Source organism: Telopea speciosissima, chromosome 5 (assembly GCF_018873765.1).
Source record: "Telopea speciosissima isolate NSW1024214 ecotype Mountain lineage chromosome 5, Tspe_v1, whole genome shotgun sequence".
NCBI lineage: Eukaryota > Viridiplantae > Streptophyta > Magnoliopsida > Proteales > Proteaceae > Telopea > Telopea speciosissima.
This window is the reverse complement of record NC_057920.1, coordinates 23181716-23200236: the sequence shown is the minus strand read 5'-3', so window position 1 is coordinate 23200236 and position 18521 is coordinate 23181716. Positions and strand designations below refer to the sequence as shown.

At 37.0% G+C, this 18521-nt stretch overlaps 1 protein-coding gene and 1 long non-coding RNA gene across 3 annotated transcripts; one reads left to right on the top strand and one right to left on the bottom strand.

Moving 5' to 3' along the window:
* Positions 1-66: 66 nt before the first annotated feature.
* Positions 67-7093, bottom strand: LOC122662284. The gene is made up of 3 exons (XR_006332999.1): positions 6964-7093; positions 5859-5862; positions 67-78 (listed from the first exon to the last, which is right to left on the bottom strand). It is a non-coding gene; the product is annotated as an uncharacterized LOC122662284 (long non-coding RNA).
* Positions 3688-18289, top strand: LOC122662279 (probable alpha-amylase 2). 2 transcript variants are annotated; one of them, XM_043857870.1, is made up of 13 exons: positions 3688-4109; positions 5115-5197; positions 5383-5416; positions 6833-6870; positions 7139-7265; positions 7363-7589; positions 9969-10114; positions 10236-10348; positions 13927-14015; positions 14155-14277; positions 15379-15414; positions 17786-17884; positions 17966-18289. In XM_043857870.1, exons 2-13 carry the CDS (start codon positions 5180-5182, stop codon positions 18155-18157), a joined length of 1242 nt encoding a protein of 413 aa, XP_043713805.1. In that variant the 5' UTR covers positions 3688-4109; positions 5115-5179; the 3' UTR covers positions 18158-18289. The 2 variants fall into 2 exon arrangements, with proteins under 2 accessions (XP_043713805.1, XP_043713804.1); XM_043857869.1 differs by lacking the exon at positions 5115-5197.
* Positions 18290-18521: the final 232 nt, after the last annotated feature.

Here is an 18521-nt window from a genome sequence, read left to right as displayed (position 1 = left end):
AACCCCACCCCACTAAAAAAAGGATAAATCAAATTGATTTCAAATTTAACCATAATTGGAAAACCAGGTTTGAAGGACCTGGTCAATATTCATGTAAACTCATTCAAATGAATGGACTCAATTTGATTTTATCCTAATCAGAACAGACTCGATTTTTTCACCAGAGTTGCACAAAAATCCCCGAGTCCGATCATTTCTCTACCCCTTTCCAATGTCCTCGTTTGAGACTCTAGCCTTCGAAACCTTAACTCAACGGCTAGTGATGCCATGACAATCAACACTGAGAATGGATTGCAAGCTTCCCTTATTAAACGAAGGCAGCATTAACAAGAGAGAAGATTGCCCCATAGGAAGAATTAGGGTTTGGACAACGAGTTCGAAGGTTAGTGACATAGATAAGATCATAAGAAGCTAAAGTTGAAGGAAAAGGTTGGGGAGGCAGAGCCGCCAGATGAGATATACACGACATTAGTTTTATGGGACCCTCAAAAGTAAAGCTTAGACATAAAGGAAGGGAAGTTTTTGTCTCGTAATAACCAGAGGCACTGAATATCGGGTATTTTAAAGGAAAAATAAACTCAATAAAAAGTAAAGAGACCATAAATGATAAACGATAGGCATTTTAAAAATAAAAAAATAAAAATTTTAATGTACCGAAGATTAAATGAAGAAGTATATATATATAAATTTGTCTTGATTAAGTCTAACCAAGCCGATTCACCAGGCTTCTCATAGGATGAGTCGAGCCAAAAAATCTGATTTTTCAACTATGACTTTAACACATTGATCCTACACGCCCTTTAAATCTCTCCCCACATCCCTTAAGAATAAATAAATAAATAAAAGGAAGTTACATTTTTTACTTTGGTTTGATAGAATTTTGGGATACTCAACTGGTTTTAATGATTATAACTCGATCTTTTAAATGGTAACATTTCATTAAATTTACTTTATTCAAATAAAAATTTAGAAACTCCATATTCAAGGCTTTTTAATAATGTGTACAAATTTTTTTTACTGGACTTTTATCAATTTTTATAACAAGAATTGGACACAAAAGGGGGGAGGGGGTTGGATTTTAGTTATGACCATTTAAAATTTTGGAAAAAAAATAAAAATAATTTCCTTTTAAACAAAAATTTTAAAATTTTTCTTTCCTTTTGGATTGGGTTTTCCTATACCAACGTTTGAGTAGGCTGCCCCCACAAATATGGCCACGTGGCATTACATTTAGAGCCCAAACTTTATGAATATATCCATGACATTATCTTAGTCATCACATAATTTTTAAATTAGTTTGGTTTGTACACATGTGATGTAACTATAACGTTTTAAAATTTATTTGAAAAAATCAAATTTGCTTCGAACCATTTGAAAAACAAGCAATAGAGGAACATAAGAGGACAAAGTGACAAGTGAGCTTGAGTACTAAATTTGACATGTAGTCTATCCGAAGATTTTGCACTCGGCCCTCGGAATAGACGCTGACCAGGCAGAAAGGTGTTGGTAGGGTTATCAAAACTTTGCCATGAGACCTTGAATCATAAGGAACGAAATTACCAAGTGTCAAGAATGAAAGCCCAAGAGATAGACTTTACGTAGTCTCCAAGATTTATTCTTAGCTCTTGTTGTGTGATTGATCTACATTTGTTTTGGTGTTGGCCTCTTTTTTTATTGTTATTGGCAACATGAATAATAGTAAAGGTTACAAACTTAAATCGGAATTGAAACCAGTTCAAAGCAACATAGTAAAACTGAGATTTTATAGAGTGACCAATGAACATATTTATTCAAATAGCTAGTTTGGATCTGTGACTATTGATTGAGAACTTTTAACAGGTTCATGTCTTCTGTAACGTCACTGTACGGGATGCAACGGACAAGAGGAGGTGATATAGTGGGGCTAGGTAGCAGGGGAGGTTAGGGACAGATCCAGAAAGAAAGAAAAAAAAAAAAACAAAAGCAAAAACAAAAATAAGAAGAAGCAGATGGGACTTTTTACTGTTCATTTGCTTGTTTGATTCAGAAAAATTTTTGCTTGCTACCAGGTTGGCAGCCAAGGAAATAAAATAATTCACTTCCCCTTTAGGTTCATAAATAGTTAAATACCCTCCTAGGTTTTAGTATTTTCTAAAGGGATAAAATTCTCTACACTAGGGGCACAAAGTGCGCCTTGACACATGGGGGGTGGATGAAATGACCGGCACACGCCCCCTGAATGATCCAAACTCCATCGGTGCCCTTGTTTGGGCGTAGCCTGCACCCAAATGCATTCCCGAATAGAGGACATTGCCCCTTTTCTATTATTCCCTTTAAGATCCCATCTCCTTTGCTGCTAGCCTTGTAACAAGAACATTACTGCTACTCTGGTAGTAGCAAAATTTTGTTCATTTAATTCCCATTCATTCTCTTATTTTTTATTTACTATTGTGTCCCACATATAAGGGTAAAGGTGGAATTACAAATAAAATGATGATAAAATGGATAGATTTGGATTCTGTTATATTGCTCTTTAGAATTAAATAATAGAAGTAGAATTGGTTTCTTGAGGTTCAACATGTACCTATAACAACTATATTCCTGTTATGTCTTTAGCAACAAAATTTTTTGTGGCGTTATGTCATCATCAATGATAGGATTACGGTTCTTTAGAAAAAAATTTTTTGATTAATTTACAGTTTACCAAGAAAAAGGGGAAGTATTCTTTTTTAGTATATAAAAAAAGAGAAAGTATTCATACACGGAAGATTCTCTCATTAACTCCATCAAAAAAATGGATAAGGGTTTTTACGTTATTTTGAATTAATATTTATGCTAATCTAATTGCATTTAATGAAAGTCATGCACATAACTGCCGTGCACAAATACCATGGTTTTGGCCGATTTTTTTTTTGATGAAGCAAAAACTCATTTATTGAAGTGTGTTGACCACAAGGAATCTGAGTTATATAATTCAAATAGCCAAAGAGCGGAAATTGACCAATTGATTTTACATGTACGAGACAAGGCCTTCCGAGCCACGCTAATCTCCCAGAAAATATGGTGAATGGAACAACTTCTGAAATGTATTACAAGTTGCTCGATATCCTTTAAAATGCTGAGGGTATCAAAAGGAACGGAAGCCAACGCACTCAGGGATTGATTGATAGTGTAACTTTGGTATTGAAATAAAGGAGGGTAAAATGGTAAAAATACATAGGTATCAATTGTCTACCGATACATGCACCGATACCCTGGATGGGAGCGAACCGAAAAAATGTCCAATTTCGGGTAATTCCGGTTGTATTCGGGGCAGGAGTGTGAATGGGATTGTAAATGTTTGTCTACCTCTCAACTGTTGGATTAGCACACTTTTTGCCGCCCATGAACGGGGTAGAAAATTGGATTCGGATCCAACAGTTGAAAATTCGATTACATGGTGTACCGTTCATCTCAAATCAATTTCTCTGGAGTAATTTTTTGACTTCTGAACATCTTTTATATTCGCAGAATCGCAGGAAATGAGCTCAGCAGAAAGGGCGGAAGAATAAGCAGAAAGCTTCAAAAAAAAAGGAAGAGACACAGAGAGAGAGAGAGAGAGAGAGAGAGAGAGAATACCATTCGGAAGCTGAGAGATCCGTTCATGGGGAAAAGCTGGTGGCCCTTCCAGCTTTCCTTCACTAATCCTCGAGCCTCATCCATACAGGGAGTATAATATAAAAGCTGAGATATCAAAAGCTGATTCTCTTTACAGATATCCATCACTATTCTTCTCATCTTCCTTTTCTTCTTTCAATACCAAACGGAAATTCGAAATTGGCGGTGGGTGCTTTGTCGTTGCTGTCCTCTTCGAATCCTTCTCTCTGCCACGAACAATAGAGAAGGAACAACAAACACACACTCCAATGTCCAAAAGATTCAGAGAGAGAAATTGTGGTGGTGGTGATCAATTTGAGCATTGGATTGCTGTCTGTATCATGGATGGAGGAGGTGTTTGATTCCCTTTGGTAGGTTCCGTCGAATTTTCAGCTTTTCTTGCTATTTAGCGGCCAAAGATGCAAGAGGAAGCTTGCGATCCCGACGTCTGCACCTCATCTCCTCGCATTTCATCCCAGTTGAGACTTTCTGAGGTTTTTTCAAATTATCCCTTTTCTTCTTCTTCTTATCCTCGTTGTTATTATCGTTGAATAGCCTGCACATTTGTTCTGGCTGTCTTTCTGCGTAACGAGTTCAATTTGCTTTATCATTTCAATATTGGTAACTTATTGCTTATTTATATGCATGAAGGGATTAGGAAACTTAGTGGACAGCTCACTTTTAAGTTTATATTGTTGTTGTTTCCTGTACTAAATACTGTAGAACAACTTTCATGAAAATGTAAACAAATAGCTACAGTGTTTCTGCTCCCCCCCCCCCCCTGCACTGTGCTGCATGGAGAAAGCTGCAAATTTGGTGGCTTTGGAGGTTTCTTAGGTTGCTTTTGTGGTAGAGCGGTCAGTGGTGAGGAGGGACAACACCCTTCACAGAGAAAATTCCTGATCGTCTAAGTTAGAGAGGGTCTGTCTTGTTGAGTGCCGGGTTGGGTTTGAAAACTTAAATTGCGTTTTTGAGCTACTGATCGGAGATCTCCATCAGAAACAGGGTTTCCTTCTGGCAATACCATATTATTTGAGGATATGGCAATCCTCTAAGTCAGTAAACTCTATTAGTATTGATACCCCATACCATGCCATGGAACTAGCTGGTGAGAGTTTGCCATGTGAAATATGTTGGCCAGAGCATCCTCTACTTATGGTAAGCTTCAGTCTGAAAGCATTTTGCCATGTGGCAAAATAAACTCTCTTTCTTTGGCTTTGTCAATGATCAAAGAAGCCAATATTTGACCGATTGAAATTACATTGGGAATTATAAATACTTGGTGAGCGATGAAATTTGACAATGTGGTCTGAACAAAAGCATCTCCTATTTGCAATGGTTGGAATGATCCCATTATCCCTCCTCATGGCTCAAATCAACCCTAATGAACTCATGGTTATCTTGACCAAAATCTGTTTGTTGGAGTCTTTCTTGTTTTATGTACTTACTTTTTGAGTGTAACTGAAAGAAGTTTTTACTTGGGGTAATTGTGGATGCAGGGATTCATTGTTGTGGACCTCATTCCATCTAGAACTAATTTCTGTACAATTAAACTTGATTTGATATGGGAAACGGGAACAATGTATGGATCTTACCTCTTGTTCCATTTCTTGTCCTGTTTGCACGTCTTATTGTAATGATTTCTAGTTTTAAAAATTATCTGTTCATCTTTGAAGATCTTAGCTGGTTATATGTTTTTCTATGATTGAGAAGGCTTTTTTGCATGTTACACTTCTTTCTTTAATCTTGTCTTGTGTTAAAATGCAGGGTTTTGATGCCAGTCTTCAGGGGACAGATCAAGGTAATTCTTCGTGAAATATCCTTCATTCTCCTACTTCCTTGATATCATGTAAAAGTTAGTTTATGTATGACACATTTTCTTTTTGTCTACTCTAGTTTTATGATTTCAGACTTTAAATCTTTATGAAATGCTCAATGGATGATGTCTGATTTTATTATTGAATGGCTTACTAATCTGTATTTTGGATAAAAAGAAAAGTAGACAAAATATCACTGACAGCAACCAATTTTGGGTTACCAAAATACATTTTTATATCAGCCGCACTTCAACAAGCCAAAGTTTTCTCTATTAAATACGACATTTATATAGATGGGTTTGAAGTTTCACATGATAGTTATTCTAAAAGTAACTTTTGTGGTATGCAAATTGTATTGCTTTTAGAGCCCCTTTTTTCAAGGGAAAATCTTGTTGTCACCAAGGTTGGTTATGCCAAGATTATAACCTTACTTTTTTTTTCCTTTTAGTATGGCACAATTCTTTTTTCCACGAGGGTAAATGATGTCATTTCACATGGACAATGACAACTATTGAAAATGACATAATGATAAGTCACTTTCATATTTTTTTTTTTTGAAATATTCCTTTTTACCCTTAACTTAAATAACTTTTGGGAATAAGACAAGGGGCAATCAAAAGAAGGTTACAACTTCTAACTTCACCACCTTGGTGACAACAAGATGCACCCTTTTTATAATCATAATCAGTATTTTGGGCATGTATTGGCTTAGACATGTATTTTGAGGTCTTCTGATGAAGCATATGGATTTTCTGTTGAGTAATCAAGTTGCATGAATTCATTTTTGAATGTCATTTTGGGTATTGTAAGAGATTGAGTTTCCCTAATCCGAACACAATCTGATCCATGAATTCCAATTAAAGAAATAAAACATATAAGTAAAAAACATATAGATATAGGCTCCAATTAACAAAGGCCTGATGCAGGACAGTGACTGGATTCATTTGGAGCAGGTGATAATGAGGGAAGTGCAATGACAGCGTAGGAAAATCATAGGAATATGGCCTAATAAATAACTAAGGTCCTTAATGGAAGTTGTGCTTTGGCATGCCAGAGCATGACATAAGCCTGTCAGGGGCTCTACCAAATAGGACATGGAACTGAATGACAACCAATTTGGTTTTATGAGATTATCTTCTTTGGGAAAGGGGACCTATGTAACCTCCATTGTCAGCTATAGTCTTTAGATATTCTTCGTGGAACCGGGCTGTGGTTTCCAATGCTTATTCTACACATTATTGAGTCTGCTGCTTATATCTGGTCCATATTCATCCTTATATTTATACTGAAGGCAATATGTCAGGGCTTGCAATCAGGATTTCTTATTTTTAAAATGTGATATTATATTCTTGAAGATCTTGTGGATGCTAATTTCAATATGCTTTCCGATCCATTTACAGGTGCAGTATTACGGAGCGGAAGAGAAATCCTTTTCCAGGTAAGTCTTGCTGAGATTATTTTAACTGCTAACTGGGTCCAGGAAAATATATCACTCTTCAATCATACTGGTTTGAAGTGGTTTAATCCTCACTTTATGAAACTCTATAACTAGATAATTAGAAGAAAATATGGGAAATTACTTGGTTTCTAAGCTTTTAGAAGCATATGCAGTTTATGACTTACCAGTCTTACAGCATATCTTACTTCTTGAAACCTGCTATTCATTGGAAAGTTTGTAACTCTCTCTAAGATTTGGGGTATATCAGGCTTTCAACTGGGAGTCTCATAAGCATCATTGGTGGAGTAACTTAGAAAGAAAGGTTCCTGATATCGCGAAGTCCGGATTTACATCAGCATGGCTGCCACCAGCAACCCATTCCTTTTCACCAGAAGGTTTGCAGCATAGCAATTCCATAGAGTTATTGTTCTGTTTTCTGCTTCCCACTCGTGTATTTATTTTTTATTTTGACTTTCATGTCTTTACTTATAGGCTATCTACCACAAAACCTTTATTCTCTCAATTCTGTGTATGGATCTGAGCATCAATTGAAAGCTTTACTTCAAAAAATGAAGCAATACAAAGTTAGAGCAATGGCTGACATAGTTATTAATCATCGAGTTGGGACTGTCAAGGGGCATGGGGGAATGTATAATCGTTATGATGGAATTCCATTATCTTGGGATGAGAGAGCTGTTACATCTTGTACTGGTGGAACGGTAAGTAATACCCTGTAGTTATATTGTAAAATCTTGTCACCTCTGAATTGTCTAGTGTGAGAATATGTAAACTTTTATATTTCTTCACATGAGAATTAAATTACAGGGACTTTTGGATTTATCACTTATAAATGAAGACCTGAAAATTACATCTAAATGTTTAAATAGATATCTGCATGCTGTTTGCATTGGATGTTTGCTTTGGAGGTTTTCAAGTTTTTCATTTACCATGATAGATATTCTTATCTTTCTTTGGACAGCATATAGGAAGGCTTTGCTTGAAATATTTTACATTTTAAAGTGATTCTCTCTTTCTATTTAGTTTCAACAAGTAGTTTGGAGATTTTATTAAGGACAAAAGTGCTTCTCATCCCATCCACTAGACCTCTGGAAGTGCATAGCATAGCCTTGACATTATCTATAAGTAAAACAAAAAATTCCTTGAGTCTTTCTTGCTCTTATTTGGAAATGTGAAACAGCCAAACAAATCAAACCGTCATTGGAAGTTAGTGAATGAGAAGATTAGATGTCCATAAGTTGCACACACACACACACACACGAAAAAAAAAATCCAGCATACCGCTCCCACTTGCCAATTGTTTACCTTGGTCTATATACAAAAATGACGAGAAAAGTGAAACAGGATTGCCCCTAGAGCCTCTAACATAATCTCATGAAACTCCATTCAAGAGAACGAAATAATGGAGGCTGAAGATTAGCAGGGCTTCCCCACTCTTTCCATCTGATGCTAACCTCATTCTTCTCATCAGGTAGTTTTAGAATCCCAATTGACATGATCATATGCCCTCCTTTTTTCAACTTTGTGGACAATGCCAAGGAAGCCACTAAACCTCTTCAAATTTATAGTTTTATTAGCTATAAGAATGTTATTCATTGTTCACCTTTCTTTTAGAAACGCTTCTTTGACTGAGAGGTCACAAGAAGTTCTAGAGACAAGCACCTTAGAGAAGATCCAATGTGAACTCTTGTCAAGCTTATAAACTGGTAATCTTTCACCTAGAACCTTCTTTCTTCAGAATAAGTGAGAAGAACATCAAATTACTGCCTTAGTACAAAATAGTGATCTCGAAGAAAAGATCAGGATCAAATCTGGTGATATGTGTCCCAGAATGCTTGAAAAAAGCATGTGAAAACTCATCAAGAAGTAGGGATAATTCCTTACTGGCTCACCATCTGCCTTATTCAGTTCATCCTCTATGATCATCTGAAATAAAGTCAAATAGAAGACCATCCATCTTCGATTGGTTGGCAAAAGGTTCCCTTTAAAGATCTTAATGGAAGTATGGAACTGAACTACAAGTTCTGATATTTCATTCTTGTATTCCAACCAGAACTAATCATTTTTGCTTACAATTGATTCTTCTTGGCTAGGATCCAACCTATGGAAGAAGCTGGTATTATTATCACCTCCTTAAGCCAACTAACCCTGGATTTCTCTTTCGAACCTATCTCTTCTTTCAGAACTACCATTTTAACTTCTTCTTGTAGATCTTGTCTATTAATCTTTCCTCTTCCGTCACACCAGTCTTCTCCTCCTTCAAGCATCCAATGCACTAACTCATTTAGTAGTTCAGACTCTCTTTTATTGCTTATCATCCAAAACTACTACTTATTTGAATCCTTCAACCTTTTTATCTATGAGGATAGTCACAGCACTTCCATCAAATTGAAATAAGATCCACAATCTTCCAAGTCACCAAAAGCTGGATTTCCCAACATATTGTCAAATTTCAAAGGATTAGATCATTCAAGTTGCTATGCAAGTGACTGTAATAGGAACTGGTCTGAAGTTGGCTTGGAAAGATCATCTATTGAAATTGGTTGTATATTGAGTCCAAAATATCTGACACTAGGAATTCATCCAAGTAATGCTTAAAGGGAATTTCCATATCAACTGGATATGGAATGGTTCTTATTGTACTTTATGTCCCAAACTAGATGACAAAGTATACTAGTTACAATCTTTTGGAAGCATTGCATTTTGTTGTATCCTTGTAATTTTGAATATTTTAAGTCAAGAAATAATAGCATGACATTGCTAATAATGAATAGCTACTGCATTTTCTGTGGATATGGTAGATGTGATAGAATTAGCTATTGATCAGAAGAAACAGCAGCATGACATCCCTTACTTTCTTCTTTTCCCTATTGTTCCTTCTTTTTATTTTCCCCCCTCTTTGGTGACTGTGGGTGTAGAACTGAAGGACATCTGGTCATTGAAGAATTAAGTCTGCTAGTATACATGATGTTGCTGTCTGTAAATTTGAAATTTCAGTTACCATTTATGCGGGTTTAACCTCTATATATGGAGATTTATAATACTGTTTTGCTATTTCATTACTGTTAATGCTCTTCCAGGGTAACCAAAGCACCGGAGACAACTTCCATGGTGTTCCAAACATAGATCATACCCAACATTTTGTTAGAAAGGACATCATTGGATGGCTACAGTGGCTTCGCAATAGTGTTGGCTTCGAAGATTTTCGTTTTGACTTTGCAAGAGGGTAAATTTGTGATTTCATTTTCCTTAAGTTGGAACTTAATTTTCTGTTTGTGTTCCTTAATATAGAAACCAATTTTTATATTATGTGCTCAAAATTTATCTTATTCCATGTTCATTATTAGTTATGCGTCAAAGTATGTGAAGGAATACATTGAGGGGGCAAAGCCCATATTTTCTGTTGGGGAGTACTGGGATTCTTGCAATTACAGTAGTTACAGCTTGGACTACAACCAAGGTATCCTACTTTTTTTATTTTTTATTTTTAATAAGAGTTAGTTATTTATTGGACAAATAAAAGAGCTTAGATTTATTCAAATTACCCCTTGTAGGACTGAGATATCTTCCCCATAAGATATTGGAACTTATTGCAGTTGGTGCTATGTTTATTTGAAGTGTCATATCTAGTACTCTTCTATATTTAGTTAAAGATAAAGTGGGGAAGTTCAATTTGATTTCAATTGGTAAATGTAACTACACAGTTGAACTTAGATTATGTGTCTTAGTAGTCAATAAACCATGAGTAGGTCCTATTAATTGGCATGCTAGTGCTGTCTATAAATGATTAAAGAACATACTGTTCCACACAAATAATAAAGTGTATTAGTATGATACAAGCTTCCAATAGGGGGGCGCCCTAGGTTTTGAATAACTTCATCCATGATCACAAATTTTAGTAGAAGGTAGAATCCACTTTAATGCAGTTACGTGTGTGCTCAGAATTGATGAGCAGTGCAAAGAATATCCATAGAACTCATTTTGATGATCAAGCAACTATTCAACTTTTGGCCCTTAAGATCTCCTATGTGAGACTTTCAACCGGTCGCTCTATATTGTTGTTTGTAAGACTCTGTATTGTTTAACTAGCTGTTAGAATAAATCTTCTCTTATATCTGCGCATCCATCCATGGCCTGCTTGCCTCTACACCTCTACACCTCAAATCCCACCCCCAAAAAAAAAAAAAAAGATGAGCACATAATGATGCAATAATTTACATGCCAATATGGGCAAGGCACATTTATAGATGTGTTGAGGGTTGATATCTTGTATTCTGTGGATTGGGTTGTGGGCCGCCTCTGAAGGGTCGTTAAAAGCTCGTAGGGCTTGAGGCCTGGAGGAGTTGGCCCACCTTGCTGCCATGCTGAGTTGGGGGTCCATGCGGGGTTCGGGGTGGCAGCCCCCGAGCAAACTTTTTGGTTTAAATTGGGTAATTTCAGAAATGTCTCTTTGTTTCCCTATAAATTGTTAGTTATGGGAGATTATTAGGGTTACGGGAATTCTTTGTGAACACAGAGAGGTGTGTGGAAGAGAGCTTGAAACCCTTTCTCCTTTATTAGTGAAAACTGCTCTCATCTCTCTGTGGACGTTGGCGCCTTGCCGAACTACATATATCCTTGCATTGTGTGATTGTTTTCTCCATTATGTATAGGTTTCGGTTTCTACAAGATGACCTTCTTGTTGATGTACAGTCTCACACATGGTTACATGTCTATCTTTTGCTTCTAATGTGTGTGAAAGATTTATTCTACTAATCTAGTTCTTACATAATCTATTAAACTGCTTTTGCTCGCATTTAAGGTGTCTTATATTCTCATCATCAGTGGGTAGGCCTTTTCTTTCCGTACGATTTTACTAGTTTTATTGTTTAAGATTTTGTTTTGTATACTGATCGAGGGAAGGTCACATCAATCAATAATAGATTGCCATGTCTATATTTCTACATAAGGTTTGTTTTGTTGTCCGCTTTATAATGTTGCTTGGTTGGAGGGAAACTGGATCTGAGAGAAAAATGCAGAGATTAAACTGCACTAACCGGTTAAGAATCACAGAATTTGATATAACAGGAGAGGAACCCCAGGGAACCCACATTTTGGGCATGGAAAGGCTGAAAATTTTCTCCTCTTCTCTTGAGAAATCCTTTCTTTTGCTGGCAGTATGTTACCCATACACTTCAATTTATGAGCCATTCATGTGTTGAACACTTCTGTAAGCCAATAGAATGCAAGAAATGAAATCTTTTATGCACATCAGTTGTATCCTTTTCTGTATCCAGATAAGTCGTTGATTGGTACCCGGGGAAGGAGGATGTTCCACAACATCAAATTTATGCAAACTTTCAATTGTTCACTGCTTCAGTTGTTTCTATCTTAGGAAATATTTCATTTTGCTTAATCTTGCCTTCTTGAAAAGGTCATTTTCTTGGATATGTTACTTGGAATTAAAACAAAGGGATCGGCAGAGGAGATAGATTTGTAAGCCAATTTTACACAGCGAATTGATTTTTTCGTCTTTCACTTGAAGCTGAAGCCAGTCATACAAATTTCTTAAGCCTCCAAGAACCTTTTTATTCACTTGCTGCCAAGTACCAAATTTATTCCATAATTTATCCTTGTAACGAGTTTCCATTAGTAACCCCTCCCCCCATTTTGTTGCTTTTGTTAATGTTTTTCATGAATTAGATTCATAGTTGTTCCGGCACCAAGACAACCGATGGCTGTGGCCAGGTGGCTTGGTGCCTAGGCAATGCCAAGATGAGCGGCATATCTAGACAAAATTATGTCCCGTCCAGGTATGTATGCTGGTTCCTAGGTACATTTTCTCCCCCCCCCCCCCCACCTCTTTCCCTTTACTTCCCCAGTCCCCAGTCCCCACTTTGTTGATTGGATCCACTTTGGGTGCCTAAACACGCAAGGTGATCACATCTCAAGGATGCTCATTGCCTTAGCCTCGCCTTGACAATTTTGACTGACATACTGAATTCTTTTACATGAATATGCTAAAAAAAAAAAGGAGTGTCCCAGTGCACGAGGCTCCTGCTACTGCAGGGTCTGGGAGGGGCAAATGTATGCAGCCTTACTCCCGCTTCGCAGAGAGGCTGTTTCCATGTTTCAAACCCGCAACCTGATGGTTGCAATAGCGCAACTTAACCATTGCACCAAGGCTCGCCCACTTTTACATGAAAATGTTAGGGGTTTATATTTCCTGGACACCCCAAAATAGGACCCATAACTGCATCTCTGAGTCTCTAACAAGTGTGGACATTGGCACTGACTCAGATGTCTAGATTTATCCACAACAGGCTAAATCCCTCCTCCCCAAACACAGAGAGAGAGAGAGATCACTTAAGTGCACACTCAACTTTGATCCGACAATCATTCTATCTCTCTCTACCCCCATGCTTGTGATTTTCAACGTTTTGTAATATCTTCATTTATAACTAGGGTTAAATTTTATAATTTGTCAAATAATTTATGTTTTTAATTCATTTCACTCATATTTTCTCTTTGATCTTTTTTCACACACATTAGTCATGTTTATGGGGTTCAGCATATCCAATTTCTGCCCTGGCATCCCAACTATGATAGACATTTGGTGAAGTTGTATACTTGTAGTTGTATATAAGGAATCGGTCTACAAGTGTTTTTTTAATTAATGCCTTAGCTCTTGAGATTAGATAAATTAAAGTTGGTCTCTGCTCCTGAAATAATTTGAATGCACTAGCTTGTTCTCTTCGGATAGCATTCCTTTCTTATCTCCTCACCTGATTCTTACCTATCATAGTGAGAAATAATAGGGGTATCTTCCTAGTCTTTCTTGTCAGCTGTCAATCTTTCACTAGTGCATTAAAGTTTGTGTCAATATGGTGGCTCAAAAACTTTTAGATTTGTCTTATACTGTGTCTCTTCTCATATGGATTTTCCAGTTTCATGGACAAGATAAATTCTGTGTATATATATATATATATATATTGTGTGTGTGTGTGTGTGTGCGCGCGCCTATTCTCTTCTCTGATAGTGGTGTAATTCCACATGCAGACAGTCACAGGCAACGGATTATAAATTGGATTGATGGCACTGGACAGCTTTCAGCTGCATTTGACTTCACAACAAAGGGGATTCTTCAGGTATCTTATTGAAGGTTTAATATTTTTTATGATGGCAATGGACTTATGCTTAGCGTCCTTTGGGAGTACTCTTTACCGAGCTTCTAAAAGTATCGATTTTTTAGGGGGAGATGAACCTGAGATACCTCTCACTATGCAGGACGCAGTTAAAGGAGAACTATGGCGTTTGCGTGATCCTCAAGGAAAGCCGCCTGGTGTAATGGGATGGTGGCCTTCAAGGGCTGTCACGTTCATTGATAACCATGACACTGGGTCAACACAGGTACTTCGTGGATTTTGATCATATTCATCGCATAAGGCCAGAACAATGGGAGAAAGCCATCTTCTTTGCCTCTGATGCATCTAGGCTGTTGTAAAGCTTGGGCTGCATCTTGGAATTATGTTGTGGCAACCAAAATTGGCGTCATTGCATAATCTTGACTGATCCTTCTATTGCCATAGGAAAAGAAGCATGTATTTAGTTAAAAACTATACAAGATCAGGTGGTTGGCATCATCTGATTAAATTGTTGTTTAGACTATAATATCTCCTTAGAGAGATCTATTGATAGTACAGTGTTGCCATGGACTCTGGGACAGTTTCTCAGAACATTGAGATCATTTGTTTGTCTAAACAGCCCAATCATAGGTCAGAACTGTACTTGATCAAAGATCATTTAGGCCGGACAACATATCTAAGAAAAGCATCTCTCACATTTAGTTTTCTCTCTTAAATTCTTAATTGCTTGCAACTTTGTCAGGTAGGCCAAAGGGCTTTTGGACTATGAACTGCTGGTCCCAATTATCTGGGCTTTGCCCATTTGATGTTGATACGAAACCCTTTGTGACATATAGAGCTCATACTGTTTGGTATGATGACTTGTCAGGTTTTGAGCTTAACCTGAATCTTATCTGATCCTCAAATGGATAGAGTTGATGGGAAAAGATCATGATTGGGTTAGCCGGGGACTGGAGATAATGTAGAGAAGTTCAATGAGAAAATAATAAAAGGTGGAAAGGTGGTAAATGTATCATGTATGAGTTACAAATGCTTAATATTAATAATACCTATTATTTGGCATAACCTGAACCATCAAATGATACCCCAAAATCCAAATCAAAATCTAGTAGGCCAATGCCACCCCATTGTAGGTGAGATGGGTTGGTACAGGTTACCCCTTTGACCGTCTTATACCAATCGTACAGAACAATTTTTCCCTCAGTCCTTGTGACAGTTGTTCCTCATACAAAGATTACTAGTTGCAAAATATTCAGTTTTTTAAATCCCATACTTATATTTTCTTGTACCATGTTCCATAAGTCATCACTGAATCTTCAATTTTATACTTTCTTTTCTTAAAACCATTGTTGCTTCATTCTTACAGGCTCATTGGCCCTTCCCATCTAGTCACATTATGGAGGTATGTACTTTTGCTTTTGCAAACAACCTCTAGTTAACATAGGCCTGTTTGTCTAGTTCATTACATCAGTCTATGGTCCTGATTCATGAATTATTGTTACATATATTTCCTGCTGAGCATAGAAGTTTATGTTTACTGATCTCCTTACCCAAATTTTAATTTAAAACTTGTCACACTTTGGGTGTGCGCATTACTATTACTTTGATTATTCTCTTGGATGAGTTCCTCAGGGTTCAGTGCTTCCTTGGTTCTATATTGTTTTCTGTTTTCACCTTGTCTTTAATAGATTGCACATAAATTAGATCTGTTTTTGCATGCATCATTTCTTGATACCCATCTTTTGATAGTCTATTTAAATTATCAAACTACGTACATTTGTGCCCTCTTCTGGTTCTGCTGGAGCTTCTGTCCTTTCATTGTGTTGGAGGTTTATGTGGGTGGGGGATGTTATTTTGGGGACTTTGCATCTTGTTCGGGGTGCTTGGAGATCGTGTTTGTGTTAGGGTTGCTCTATTTTTCGTCTGTAAGGGCTGGTTCCTCTGTTTAATTTTCTGCTGATGGGCTGTTATTCTCCTTTTCTTCTTTTCTTTTTTCTCCTGTATGTTGCTCGTCCTCTTTTTCTTTTTGGTTGTAGGGTGTGGGGAGGGTGGATGGAGTGGAATTTGGAGATTTGCAGCTAACCTTTTTCATGTTTCCTTCTGTCTGTTGTTATGGATCTGTTTGTTTTATTTCATTCTCTTCATTTCTTGCTGCCAAAAAAAAAATCCATTGCATTTTTTTGGAGGGGTGAATGGATTTTTTTTTGGAGGGGGGGAGGGTGAGATGGAGTGGAATTTGGAGGTTGGCAGCCCACCTAGGCCATGTTTCCTCCTTTTAGTCTGTTGTTATGGGATCTGTTGGTTTTATTTTTCCTCTGACCTTGTTTAAATTTCATCTGTTGCTGCAAAAAATTATAAGCCTTATTATGGCCCCGTATGTTTTTTAATTTTCACCTGTCCCAAATTGTTTCTCCATTGTGTGGAGCAAGTAGTGATTTTTTAGTAAGTATGACACATTATCCCTTGTCATTTATTACATCTTAATTTAGAAAAGTAAGGAGAGGAATCTTTGCACAAAAAATAAGTGGGTCCTTAACCACTCCCTATAATTTTGGATTTTTTAACAGAGGGAGTATTTATTATTAGAGTTTTCATATTTTTTTTGTCCTCTCTCTCTCTCTCTCTCTTCCCCCTTCTAAAAAAAATCTTTATCCTTGAGATGCATTTTTGGGATTTGGCAAACATGACTTCCAGACACCGTGTTGGCTTTGAATACATGTATCTGCATCTGCTACATAGGTACTAATGAAAATGAGATGGTTGATTCTTGTTATAACCATAATTATAATTAAGGAGAATCAATTTATTACTTATTTTAAAATTGCAAAACACAGTCCCTAATTGTTGAGTCCCAGTTCTTTAAGTTTCGCAAGAGTCCAGCTCCTCAGATCCCCGTTTGGTTGCACTACTTATAATTGATGCTCAGGGAAAAGGAGTAAGTAGAAATATGAGAAGGGAGGGGGGGTTGTGCTTAGAGGTAGCAAGGAGGATGAGAAAACTTATCAGTTGGTTAATTTGTTGGTTAGTAAAGTTGAATTCTGAATCATTGTTACCAAAACCCAAGATAATTTTCTTGGCTGGCAAAGTGTCATCTTAAATTATTTACCAATTTTGCAACCTAGGTCTATAATTTGAAACTCCAAGAGACTTACCTGGTATGCTAACATCTTTAAAAGAATAAATTCAGTTATATGCTGTTATTCTTTTTGATCTTTGCTGTTCCCTGGTTTCAGGTTTGTGGGACTAATGTCCATAACAGACACTAAAATTTGTGTTTTAAATGCGTCTGGGTTACTTTCCCAAATTGGACCATTTGGTGTCTGTGGAGAGCCCAAGATCATATTTGGTTGAATGATCCTGCCAATCTTTGTTCAGTACTGAGTACATGTAATTCAATTTGATTGATGGTAGGGAGTAAAGCCCATGCTGCTGACACCTGACAAGCTGATATATAATTCAGTTTATGATCCATGTGAGTGTTTACCTGCAAATTTAGCAGCACAAGTCAAAGCATTGACAGCACAAGTGCTTATTATAGATTTATACCAATATTTGTTTCCATTCAAGGATATTAATTAAGACACTGTTGTCTATAATTATATAATACTAATGCTTTGTTTGGCTGTAGAATATTAAGATTTGGATCTTTGAAGATGATGTATTGATTGATCTTTTACTCTGAATCTATGGTTATAAGATCTTTATCAGCTTTTCAGTTTTTCGTATTATTCTTTAAATTTTCCCATGGTCTAAGTTGCAATGAAATTGTACAGGGTTATGCGTACATTCTGACACATCCAGGACTACCCGCCATCTTTTATGACCATTTTTATGATTGGGGCGACTCCACGCACAACCAAATCGTGAAGCTGGTATTCTAACGGAACATATCCTCTCATAAGATATCATGTTGAGCTGAAGTCTACTTACTAATCTCCTTGAATATTCTGCAGATGGACATTAGGAGATCTCAAAACATTCAAAGCCGATCTTCAATAAGGATTCTGGACGCCCAACCCAATCTCTACTCGGCCATAATCGGTGAGAAAGTGTGCATGAAGATAGGCGATGGGTCTTGGTGCCCAGCTGGTAAAGAGTGGACACTAGCAACCAGTGGGCACAGATATGCAGTCTGGCACAAATGATGTTATCCCTAATAGCTACATAAGAGTTACATACTATTAATGTTCTTTGTATTAATAAAGTGGATGTGCATCCAGTTCCCAGTGTAGTATTGGAAACTTTATCACCAAATATTTATCAGCTTATATGATCTATAAGTAAGGTATTTTTGTTTTCTCTCTTAAGTGGGCCCCACACCATCAATTGAGTCCTGGTTCTATTATTTTGAAGATGTGTACTGGAAAAATGTGGCAGGATATTGTTCTTTGGTGGAGCTCGCCTGTTTTATATGATCACTGTTGAGGGTAGAGACGCTTTACAGATAGTGTCCCGTTGAATTGAAGAGCTCTTTGAGACGAAAATGAATGTTAGTGGATAAGCATAACC

What these genes read in the sequence shown, in the direction of transcription:
- LOC122662279 (XM_043857869.1), top strand. Translation starts at nt 4,035, where the DNA reads ATGCAAGAGGAAGCTTGCGATCCCGACGTCTGCACCTCATCTCCTCGC. An exon ending in CAACAAAGGGGATTCTTCAG is followed by an intron (nt 14,016 to 14,154) that starts GTATCTTATTGA and finishes CTCACTATGCAG; the next exon opens with GACGCAGTTAAAGGAGAACT. An exon ending in ATGACACTGGGTCAACACAG is followed by an intron (nt 14,278 to 15,378) that starts GTACTTCGTGGA and finishes TCATTCTTACAG; the next exon opens with GCTCATTGGCCCTTCCCATC.